Here is a 12176-nt window from a genome sequence, read left to right as displayed (position 1 = left end):
ATATTATTATCCATAAAGTTAGAGAATTTAACATGTCCATCCATCCAAGAACTAGTACCCTCCATGTCAGCTAATGTTCCTACGTCTTCTATCTGCAAGGTAGCCTTATGAGCTCATGTTCCCCGCTGGTGTGTTTTCTTCACATGAAACAAAATGACAAGTACACTATTCTTGCATCCTGTCCATAAGCACAGATCTATCACTGATATAGGTTTCCACACACCCACAAAACAACACATCAGACTGTGTCCCAACCCTCCCACTCCCGGGCGGCACGGAGGCGCAGCGGTAGAGTTGCTGCCTTACAGCGCCAGAGACCCGGGTTTGATCCTGACTACAGGTGCTTGTCTGTATGGAGGTTGTACGTTCTCCCCGTGACCTGCACTGGCTTTCTCCGGGATCTTCTGTTTCCCCCCACATCCCAAAGACCTTCAGGTTTGTAGGTTAATTGGCTTGGTATAATTGTAAATTATACCTAGTGTGTGTAGGATAGTGTAAGTGTGCAGGGATCGCTGGTCGGCGCAGACTCAGTGGGCCAAAGGGCCCTGTATCTCTAAACTAAACTAGTCTCTCTTCCAGTTTAAATCTCCCTTATACGAATCTCTTGATAATCCTGTAATTTTGACCATTCAGGTAATAAAACCCTCGGGAATAAATCTTGCCGCTTCCCTTACCTCCTTTAATATATTATTTTAAACCATTTTATTGGGATGCATCACACAGCATGGATTGGGAACAGCTTCAGCCAAGACCGCAAGAAATTGCAGAGAATTATGGACACAGCCCAGACCATCACACAAACCAACCTCTCTTCCATCGAGTCCATCTACACTTCACACTGCCTCGGCACGGCCACCAGCAAAATCAAGGATGAGTCTCACCCTGGTCACTCCCTCTTTTCCCCTCTCCCATCAGGCACGAGGTACTAAACTAAACCACTTTGAAGGAGGTGGAGGTCGTCCTTATTAACATCTGATGTAGTTTGCATCATATTCTACTTAATAAAGCTGTGTAATGCCGTGAGATATTGCACCACTTCAAATGAATTATACAAAATGGAAGAAGCTGATTTCTACAACTTACCCTGCTCGGTAGCGTTTAAGAGCTTTCTGACTTGTATTTGTCAATTCTTCATCGAATACAGACTTCTTTGATTTGTTTATTCTGTTAAATTTATCTCCTTATGATAGAGAAGAAAAGATTTTTCATTCAACGCATAAACATTTTTACAATCAGACTGGTATAAAATAATACCAAATAATTTCCTTTTACAAGATAAACAGCTATGATCTTGGTTGAAGAGCATGTTTAACTGATGTTTCATCCTGCAGTTGGTCCATGCTTTACCCACCTGCACCTTGGCTTGGTTCCTCTTCGGGCATTACTCGTGCCCTCTTTGGTCTGCGGCCTCGCTTAGCGATGCGCTCTGCATACATCTGCGATTTGACTATTTCAATCTGTGTCCTCTCTTCAGCCTGAGGTAAACAAGAGTACTGTCACTGCATCTGCCACCGTACACCAGAGTCTCACCGACAGGCTCACCTAAGGCTAGCCTCTTAAGAATGTTGTCACTGGGTGCCATAGATTTACAACATCCGCCTCCCAACAAATCACTGCTCTCCTGCAGCAACGTGCTTAACGGTTGCCAAATGTTTCACATAGAAAAAGAGAGAGGAGCAACTAAAATTAAAACAATGTGAAATGGTTTACTTCAGTTTCTAGGCATCCATTTATTTGTATGATTACATTCTCCATTTTGTCCCTCCACACTTGCGCAGGAAACCTTTCCAGTTCCTGTCACAATAAATCCAGATTAAGACCTGTGTTAAAGGGCCTTCCCTGCATGGCTCCATTTGATCCAGCCTTGGAGGGCATCTACAACACACGATGCCTCGGAAAAGCCACTAGAATCCACAAACACTCCTCACACCCCTACAACAGTCTGTTCGAATTTCTACCATCGGGCTGACGCTACAGGGCCTTCTACGCCCGCACCTCCAGACTCAGGAACAGCTTCATCCCCAGGGCCATAGCTGCTATGAACCGGTCCTGCTGAGCCGGATGGTCACATCGCACAGTGAACCGGCGCAGATCTACTTGCACTTTATTCTGTTTTAAAACTGTTTTTAATTTGTTTCATTGAGTTGTTTAAATTAATACTGATTAGCTAATTAATTTATTGCATCTTATGGGAGGCGCATTCCCAATCTCGTTGTACCCCTGTACAATGACAATAAAGATATATTGTATTGAAGGAGTTTTGTTTTCACTCCAGTCCACTCAATCGAAAAATCCACCCCACACTTATTCTTAATATTCTGCTAATCGAGCACTAATACAAGTACAATTATATTTGCACTGCTACTCTCGTCACAAGACTGTGAAGTCAAGCCTCGGATATCCAACTTTAATTTAACTACAATCAGCTGCAAGAGGTTTTCAAGTGACTCGTGAACATGCCACATGTTAAACTCCCTGAAACACTCAACAGTACTCACCGTCATTTCCTTCTTTCTCATGTTTTCCATGAACAATTTCCTTTTCTTTTTTCCTCTTAATGCAACGTCAAACTCTTGCAGAGCCTTTGAAACTGTTTTTAAGAGAAAGCATTAAACATCCTTAATAAATATTTTCCTGTCAAACGATTCCATGATCAATTCCCCTATTGAAATGAGAATTGCAAACATGCAATCTGTACTATGTCGGTACAGTCTAAGGAATTACAAAATAAATGTCTGCATGTGGTTTTGAGTCAGAGTTACACAGCACATAACCCCATTATCAAGGACCATTTTCACACCAGTCATTCTCTTCAAGGATCACTTTCAGCCTGGTTACTCTCTCCTCTCCCTTGCACAAAACCAGACATTTCAGCACTTTAGTGATAGCTTTCCTGGGGCTTATCTAGAATGAAGCTCACCTTTCTCTCTCTTGCGTTCCTCTCTGGTCTGGAACCAGGTGCGCTCTGGCCTGGTTTCCTCATTGTTCTTCTGCAGCTTGTTTTGTGCAGTGTTGATCTGCAGGGAACAAGTAATTTAGGAGTCAATGTTTACTGCTAATCAATGTTCCAGCTTAATGGCAGTGCCCCTTCCTTCCATCTCCGTACACTCTCATCAACAATTCTTTCTACTCAACACTGCTGAATAATGAGCTATACTCATGCAATCAACAGTATTGTGGGAAAAGGAGACCATCAATCATGAAACAAATGCTCCTATTTGTTTATATCATTCTTTTCATTTGGACACAACTAGCCAAAAATGCTAACCCTCGACACACAATCCCTTCCAAACAACATAAACTTGAGTTAGGTATCTCTTCGCACAATGCGCCATTACCTAAAGACAGAGATAGTTCTGTTTAAAAAGGCAAATAATTTAGCATGTGGATATTGATCATCCCTGCACAGGTTATCATACAGATGGAGCGTAAACCAGAAAAATGTGAGGTGATGCATTTGGGATGGAGTAATGAGGCAAGGACACACACTGTTAATGGTATGACCTGAGAATGCAGGAAGAAGCTGAGGGACCTTGATGTACGTGCCCAAATATTACTGATAGCAGCAGCACAGGTGGTTGAGGCGAACGCGTTACTTGCATTCATCAACCAATACGCAGATATAGACAAAACATTAGCCAAGTGGAAATATCGTGTGCAATTTTCTTCCCACACTGGAGGAAAGATGTGAATGCATTGGAAAGGATAGAGGAGATTCAAGGGAATGTTGACAGGTCAGGACTGTTTTCCTTGGAGCAGAGAAAACAAAGAGCAGAGCAGACTGTGGTGCACTAACTTATGAATGATGGACATAAACAGAACTGTGAGAAGCTTTTCCCTTAGCCAATGCGTCTATAATCTGAGGGTACAAGGTTAAAGTAAGGGATAATAGATTTAGAGTGGTTTTGAGGAAGAGATTTTTCACCCAGAGAGCATTTAAAATCTGAAACACACTGCGAGACTTGGTGGTAAAGATAAGTAAACACCTTGGCATGGACGGATGCAGGCCGACAGTTGGAAAATGGTATTAGCACATGCAAGTACTCAAAGGCCAGCATGGATTGTTGCACTGAAAGGTCGATTCCCACATTGAACGATTCACTGAACAACTGTGGCTAATATATCCAGCATTTGGTTGACCATTGTCAACACTTAATTTGTCACCACTAGTAACATGGTGTGGAACCCGAGGTAAATGTCACACACCTGAGCCTCTGAATGTTGCATCATTTTTTCCTCTTTCTCCAGCTGCAGAACAGCATAGATTTCCTTTTCCAATTTCTCAATCTTCTGCCGGAACTTCATCACCACATCTGTGAGTAGGAGCAAGGACATGAGTGAGCACTAGGTCCCACACGCATCATCTGTCATATTGTAACGTTTAAGTTGGGACATTCCCTAATTATAGTCGATACAACTGTGAGGCAAACACAAGTGCTTATACCATCCTGAATCCAGAACCAAAAACAATTAGCATCAACCCCCCCCCCCCCCTCCTCAGCCCAAGACCATCCAGATCAACTCTAGCACCTGTTGCAGTCCTGGCTGTGATACTGCTCCCCAAAGACAAAGAGCATAGGTCATTTTAGTTCATTCATTTATTTGAACAACATGCAGCATGTAGAGAAGACAACCTTTTATCGTTCACATGCTTTAATCCCCTGTCTATATGTATTGTATTGCACTGCCTAATTGTATTGTACTGTATCATATTGTGCTGCACTGTCATCCCCTGTCTATATGTATTGTATTGTATTGCACTGTCTAATTGTATTGCACTGTCTAATTGTATTGTACTGTATCATATTGTGCTGCACTGTCATCCCCAGTCTATATGTTTTCCATTTGTATTACACTGTGGCCCCTGGAGGCACTCTGTTTTGTCCCATTCCTTGCATGATCTGTAAGGAGTGGAATGACAAATTAACTACTAACTATTATTATTACTTGAGCAATATCCAGAATCCAACAAGTTCGAGATGCCGCTCTACATTGGTACGAGCTGCACAATTCCTCCCTCTTGCAATTCTCAACTCCTGCTGAACGATGGCTCCACAAGCACCAGCCACCTTTCAGTACTCCATCCACTGGTCATCAGCACGAGCAACAGTGTTGGGCAAATGCAAATCCAGTTAAGGTCTTTCAACTTTACAGCACATGCCAAGCACAACGGTCGTGTCTGTTCTCACCTTGTGGAACGACGCGAGCTTTCACCTCAGTTTTGGCTCTCTTCACAATTTCTTTGAGTATTTTCCTTTCCATCTCTCCAGCGAGGGACACAGACCGCCCGGTGCGACCTGCTCTTGCTGTACGCCCCACCCTGTGCACATAGTGCTTGGCCGTGTTGGGCATTGTGAAGTTGATCACCTACAGTAAAAACACATTCTTTCACTGAAACTAATTAACTCAGTCAATTTACTTAAACTTTCTTACTTGCTAAACAGAGATCAGCTTTCAGTGTGCGAGGAAATCAGAGCATCCAGATCAACGCAGTCACAGACAGAACGCACAAACTCCACACAGACAGCACCCGAGGTCAGGATCAAATCAATGTCTCTGGCGCTGTGAGGTGGCAGCTCTACCAGCTGTAACACTGTGAGACCACTTATTATAAATATAGCAGTTTAAGGGAATTGGAAAGCCAACAGTGGATCGCAAGACCATTACAAATTTGAACTTGCAACTCCCCGGGATATTGCAGAGTGCCACCCTTGTTAGACTTTGACGTGAAATCAACTCCCAGTTACCTCAGGAAGAAACCTTCTCGACAACATCCTGTGTGGCAAAGAGGCTTAATCTGCTGGTAATGGGATCAGTTGGGGTGAATATACAAGCCCACCCGCAAAAATAACAAAAACTTCTTTGTACGATCCACGCCATCGATCTCCCATTGATTGTCCTTTTACACATTTGAGTCACTTACTGTTTTGACCCCATCAATATCCAGTCCTCTAGCAGCAACATCTGTAGCTACAAGAATATCGATTTGTTCATCCTTAAAGCGCCTGTCACAATGGAAAAGACAAATGATGAGCTAATATTACTTTCACATCCAACAGCATAACACTGTCCTGGAAGTATAGTTGTTACATTAGCTATGGTTTAAGTTCAAACACATCATGCAAAATAAGCTGTTTGACAAGAGGAATCTTTATTTAGATTTGCCCTCATGTATCATACTTCAGGAAATAGTCATTGATTAAAAATGCACATTAAAAACGAGAGGGTAACCAGGGAGATGGGACTGCTCATGGATAAAGGAGGGAGTTTGTGCTTGAAGTTAGAGGATGTAGGTGAGGTACTAAACAAATACTTTGCAGCTGGATTCACAAAGGTAAAGGACATAGACAGCAATACCTGAATAGAGAATACTAAAATGCAATGGGAGTTTCAGATCATGAAGGAGGTGATGTTGGCGAGCTTGAAGAGTATTATGGTGGATAAATCCTCGGGGCCCGATGGAATCGATCCCAGGAAATTAATAGAAGCAAGAGGGGAAATTGCAGACTTTGACAAGGATCTTTGTGTCTTCTCTAACGGTAGGCGAGTGCCCAGATGACTGGAGAATAGCCAATGCTGTTCCTTTGTTTAAGAAGGGAGTGGGAGATAATCCAGGGAACAATAGACCGGAGAGTCTCACATCAGTGGTAGGGGTGATATTGGAGAAGGTTATTTGGGATAGGATTTATTCACATTTGGAAGGGAATGGTCTAGTTAGGGACAGCCTGCATGGCTTTGCACATAGCAGGTCATGTCTTACTAACCCAAACAATGTTTTTTTGAGGAAGTGACACAGGTAATTGATAAGGGTAGGACGGAGGACGTTGTTCATATGGATTTTAGTAAGGCTTTTGATAAAGTTCCCCCAATGGTAGGCTGATCGAGAAGATTAAGATGCATGTGATTCAAGGCGACCTGGTCATATGGATTCATGACTGTCTTACCCCTAACAGAGTTGTGGTGCACGGCTGCTATTCTGGCTGGAGGTCTGTGATCACTGCACTTCCAAAGGTATCTGTGCTAGTATCTCTGTGATATATATAAAATGACAGGCGTAAATGTAGGTGGGTTGGATCGTAGGTTTGCAGACACCAAAATTGCTGGAGTTGCGGGCAAAGAGGAAGGCTATCAAAGTAAACAGTGGGATATAAATGAACTACAGAAATGGGCAGAGAAATAGCAGATGCGTGTTTAATCCAAGCAAGTGCAAGATATTACACTTTGGGAGCTCGAATGTAAAGGAAAAGTACATAGTAGCATGGAAAATGGCTAGCACCCTGGAGTGGGAGGCTGTCTGATTTAGTTTCCATGCTCCGGGTTCCAGAAGTTAACTGTATTATCTCAACTATTGATCGAGTCAAGATGAGAAAATATGATCAAGGAGTCCACCTGGAACTCTGCTGGTCATATCACACCAATCGATTTTGAAATACTTGAAATTCTTTTGAACATGTGTTCTTTTGAACTGTCAACTTATGTAGGTCACAATATTAAACCTACTAAACACTCTACTAAAGTAAATGCTGAGGTTACAATGGAAACGCATTACAAATCTATAGGATGTACACAAAAATCTCTTGTACATAGTACTAAGCGAGTACGATCCATTTTATGGATCCCGGTGATCCCCTCATTCTTCAAACAACACCCCAAACTTCAAAAGCTTAGACATGAAGAGGTGCAAGTTTAGACTTTGCAAGTCACCACATCACGTCTACAAAGACAGAATCAAGGGTAAGCCTAATCACACCCTAAATCTACTCACACCCACGCAATTTTCAGCAGGGATGACTAGCAGCATTCAAGGGTAGGAATTATAAACCATGGGTGCAACCTACTCCAAAAGATTCCCACTCAGCAAAAATTGGGAATGACTTTGGTTCTGCATGGCTTACCATTCAGTTTGTTATACCTACAAGCCACAAAATGAATTAGGAATCTAACACCAAGTATGCCATCAATGGAGCAGCTTACCTAAGAGCTTCCAGCCGCTGGGTTTGGGAAAGATCACCATGTAGTTCACCAACCTTTAGTCCCATCAGCCCAAGCAGGATGTGCATTCTATGAGCTTGTTTTTTAGTCTGTGTAAATAGCATAACATGGTCCTGAAATGTGCGAGTGAGAAGAGCTAGAGGGAGGAAAAGGAAAATAAAACAAAATCAAATCAAATCGCCTCGCACAAATATTACCCCAATTTTATTCACTCCCACCTCTCACTCACTCTACATATAAAATACAAATCCCCTACGGGGAAAGTGCTGGAATGGTAATGAGCCAAAGACACAAAACGTGGCTGACAAGTTTGCAATTCAAAACACCTCAGACACCCAAAAACATCAATCTGCACACTGCACAAGCTTCACAAAACAGAAATGTAATAATGAGTAGAAAATTTGTACTAATACTCTTAATTAAATAATAAATATTGCGTATGACACTATGGAGTACATTCCTTTCTAAAGCAGGTGGATGGATTTAAAAAATATACAGTATATTGGACTATGAATAGATTCCTAAATCTGATGGAAAATCATTAACTTGACGTTGTGGCGCGTCGGTAGAGGCCCGAAATAAAGGCAAGGAGCCAGGTATTTTGGGGGGCGTTATGGTTTTAATACGCGGTTATCAGACGGGTCGAGTCTGCCGGAATGGCTTCGCGCCCAAAACCTTGTCCTTATATATGTAGTCCGGACCGCCCTCCTGGACTGGTCCATTTCCGTGCCGAGGGGTCGGTAGTGATATGGCCCGACCCTTGGGAGCCGCCACAGGACCCCCCCCCCCCCCCCCCCCCCCAGAACCAGAGGCACGAAGCGCACTGGTGGTCGCACAACCCGACCGGACCGCGTACGGTAATCAGTCGACAGAGGGGCCGGCAGAGGCACAGTTGGAGGGACAGGTGGTGGGACCCGCAAAGGTGGGCGACCTCGTGGCCGAGGCTGGGCAACCCGCCGGTCAATGTCTAAGTGGGCCGGCTTCAGGCGGTCAATTGACACTGCCTCCGGCCGGCCCCCTATGTCCAAGACAAAGGTTGTCTGTCCGTGCTCCGGCACCCGGTACGGGCCCTCATACGGCCTCTGGAGTGGCGTCCGGTGGGCGTCACGGCGCAGGAACACAAAGGCGCAGTCCCGGAGGGCCGATGGCACGTAAGGGCGGAATGTCCCATGGCGGGACGTCGGCACCGGTGCGAGCTTGCCAACTCGCTCTCGGAGGCGCTGTAGGGTGGATGAGGGCGGTTCCTCTCGCCCCGGCAACGAGGGCATGAACTCCCCGGGCACCGTGAGCGGGGACCCGTAGACGAGGTCCGCTGAGGATGAAGCCAGGTCCTCCTTCGGCGCAGTCCGGATGCCCAGCAAGACCTATGGTAACTTGTCCATCCAGTCGGGGCCGGAGAGTCGCGCCTTCAGCGCTGTCTTCAGCTGCCGGTGGAACCTCTCCACCAGGCCGTTTGCCTGCGGGTGATAGGCCGTGGTGTGGTGCAGCCGCATGCCCAACAGGTGGGCCATGGCCGACCACAGCTCGGAGTTGAACTGTGGTCCCCGATCCGATGAGATGACCACCGGCACCCCAAAGCGAGCAATCCAGTGCGCGGCCAACGCACGAGCGCATGTGGTTGTTGATGTATCAGCCAGCGGTATGGCCTCCGGCCACCGCGTGAAGCGGTCCACCACCGTGAGGAGGTGGGTGATGCCCCGGTACGGCGGGAGCGGGCCCACAATGTCCACGTGCCGGTGGTCAAAACGTCAGCAGGGTAGACCGATCTCTTGGAGTGGCGCCCGGACGTGGCGTTGAATCTTTGCCGTCTGGCACGGAATGCAGGTGCGGGCCCAGTGGCCAACCTGCTTGCGTAGACTGTGACACATGAACCGCTCAGCTATCAGTGCGGTCGTTGCCCGGATGGATGGGTGAGCCAGCCCGTGGACCACGTCGAACACCCTCCGGCGCCACGCGGCCGGGACGATGGGGCGCGGCTGACCTGCCGACGCATCGCACAGTATCGTCGCTGCTCCGGGGCCAAGGGGAACATCCTCAAGGCGGAGGCCAGAGATGGCAGTCCGGTAGGCGGGCATCTCCCCGTCCGTTAGCTGGGCCTCCTCCAGGGCAGAATAATCAATGCCGGGCGCCACTTCTAACACGGCATTGATGGCAGGACGAGACAACGCGTCGGCCACCCGGTTTTCCTTCCCCTCGATGAAGCGGATGGAGGTAGTGAATTCCGATATGTAGGCCAACTGGCGCTGCTGTCGGGCGGACCATGGGTCGGAGACCTTTGCCAGGGCGAACGTGAGCGGCTTGCAGTCCGTGTAAGCGGTGAACGGGCAGCCCTCCAGAAAATAGCGGAAGTGACGAACGGCCAGGTACAGGGCGAGGAGCTCGCGGTCGAAGGTGCTGTACTTCCTCTGGGCGTTGTTGAGGTGCCGGCTGAAGAAGGCTCCAGTACGGCACCAACCGCCAACTCTGAGGCGTCCACCGTAAGGGCTGTCGGGGCATCCTCCCGTGGGTGAACCAGCAGCACAGCCCGAGCCAGGGCCTCCTTTACGTCGTCAAAAGCCGTTACCGCCTCGTCGGTCCACACGACATTCTTACGCTTGCCCGCCAGCAGCTCGTATAGCGGCCGCATGATGTGGGCCGCGGATGGCATGAACCGGTGATAAAAGGCCACCATGCCGACGAACTCCTGCAGGCCACGCACCGAGGACGGACGGGGAAACCGGCGGATGGCGACTACTTTGTCCGGCAGGGGAACCGCGCCTTGCGAGGACACACGGTGGCCGAGAAAGTCAATTGTGGCCACGCACAATAGAAGCATGGCCGCCATGGGCCTCCTCCAGTGCCATAGTGAGGCCCACCGAAAATTGGAGGAACAGCACCTCATATTTCGCTTGGGCAGCTTACAGCCCAAATGGTATGAACATTGACTTCTCCAACTTTAGATAGTTCCTCTGTCTCTCTCTTTTCCCCCCTTCCCAGTTCTCCCACTGTCTTCCAGTCTCCACAAAGTTGCAACGAAGTAGCTGAAAATCTAAAATAAAATAGAAAATGCTGGAAAAACGAAGGGAGTCGGGAAAGGGAAACAATTACCGCATTCTGTCAAGATCTGGATGCTATCCAACCTGCTGGATTCTGTCAAGATCTGGATGCTATCCAACCTGCTGGATTCTGTCAAGATCTGGATGCTATCCAACCTGCTGGATTCTGTCAAGATCTGGATGCTATCCAACCTGCTGGATTCTGTCAAGATCTGGATGCTATCCAACCTGCTGGATTCTGTCAAGATCTGGATGCTATCCAACCTGCTGGATTCTGTCAAGATCTGGATGCTATCCAACCTGCTGGATTACAGCATTTACTGGTTTTATTAACTCAACATGTTAATTCAGTTTCTGTAATTTCTAAGATTTCAGATTTCCAGCACCTACAATTTCTCTTCCTTTATGAATGTTTTATTGTTTTTAATATTAATTTAATCAGTCTATAAAGTGAACAACAGAACTCTATCCCAAATAATTTGGAAATGAGTGCAAATCAAACCCTAAATCTGAGTTCATAATATCATCTTGTAAACAATATTAGTCATCTTAACCCTAGTTTGAATGTGGTAAACTAGTGTGTACAAAATTGTCCTTTCTGATTTGAAGAGATCATGGGTTTAACATCTCATCCAAAATACAACTCCCCACCAATGGTGCAGCATGCCCTTGATAATGCATTCATCAGTCGAGAAGAAAGAAATCCATTTCACATGAACAATATGATTATACCTTAATGGTTACTGTGCTCTAAACCATGTTCCGTAGATACAAGAGATGTTTGTTATATTGTTAGATAAGAAGGGGGGGATGTTTTATTGTTCCAACTTTTAAAATGGCTTCTACAGGCTTCACATTCTGCAACTGTTTGCACTATCTAAGTCACATGACTTTACGCCATGCACTTAACTTGCATGTTACAACCCAGTTTCAATTGTAACAATATAACAATGTTGTATGATCAGATTCCCTTTAATATATAACATGTCTCTGGTTGTGAAAATGCAAGGCAGAATAAAATCTTAAACCAAAGGCAACAACAAGAAGGGGAGTGACCAGGCTGACATTAGTGGTCATTCAGACATCAGTCTGAAGAAGGGTCTCGACCCGAAACGTCACCCATTCCTTCTCTCCAGAGATGCTGCCTGA

The 12176-nt window shown here is 46.1% G+C and overlaps 1 protein-coding gene across 1 annotated transcript in view; it reads right to left on the bottom strand.

The window, feature by feature from the left end:
* The window catches only part of ddx27 (DEAD (Asp-Glu-Ala-Asp) box polypeptide 27), a 35501-nt gene that overhangs the window by 1849 nt on the left and 21476 nt on the right, over nt 1-12176 (bottom strand). Inside the window, exons 12-19 of the mRNA XM_078418634.1 lie at nt 7975-8128; nt 5924-6005; nt 5190-5367; nt 4207-4313; nt 2921-3017; nt 2499-2590; nt 1352-1475; nt 1084-1180 (exon numbers count right to left, since the gene is read on the bottom strand). Of these exons, the coding sequence (XP_078274760.1) occupies nt 1084-1180; nt 1352-1475; nt 2499-2590; nt 2921-3017; nt 4207-4313; nt 5190-5367; nt 5924-6005; nt 7975-8128 (931 nt within the window). The remainder of the gene's footprint in view (nt 1-1083; nt 1181-1351; nt 1476-2498; nt 2591-2920; nt 3018-4206; nt 4314-5189; nt 5368-5923; nt 6006-7974; nt 8129-12176) is intronic.

The sequence above is a fragment of the Rhinoraja longicauda genome, chromosome 22 (assembly GCF_053455715.1).
Source record: "Rhinoraja longicauda isolate Sanriku21f chromosome 22, sRhiLon1.1, whole genome shotgun sequence".
NCBI lineage: Eukaryota > Metazoa > Chordata > Chondrichthyes > Rajiformes > Arhynchobatidae > Rhinoraja > Rhinoraja longicauda.
The sequence above is the reverse complement of the archived record's forward strand: the minus strand, read 5'-3'. Positions and strand labels throughout refer to the sequence as shown.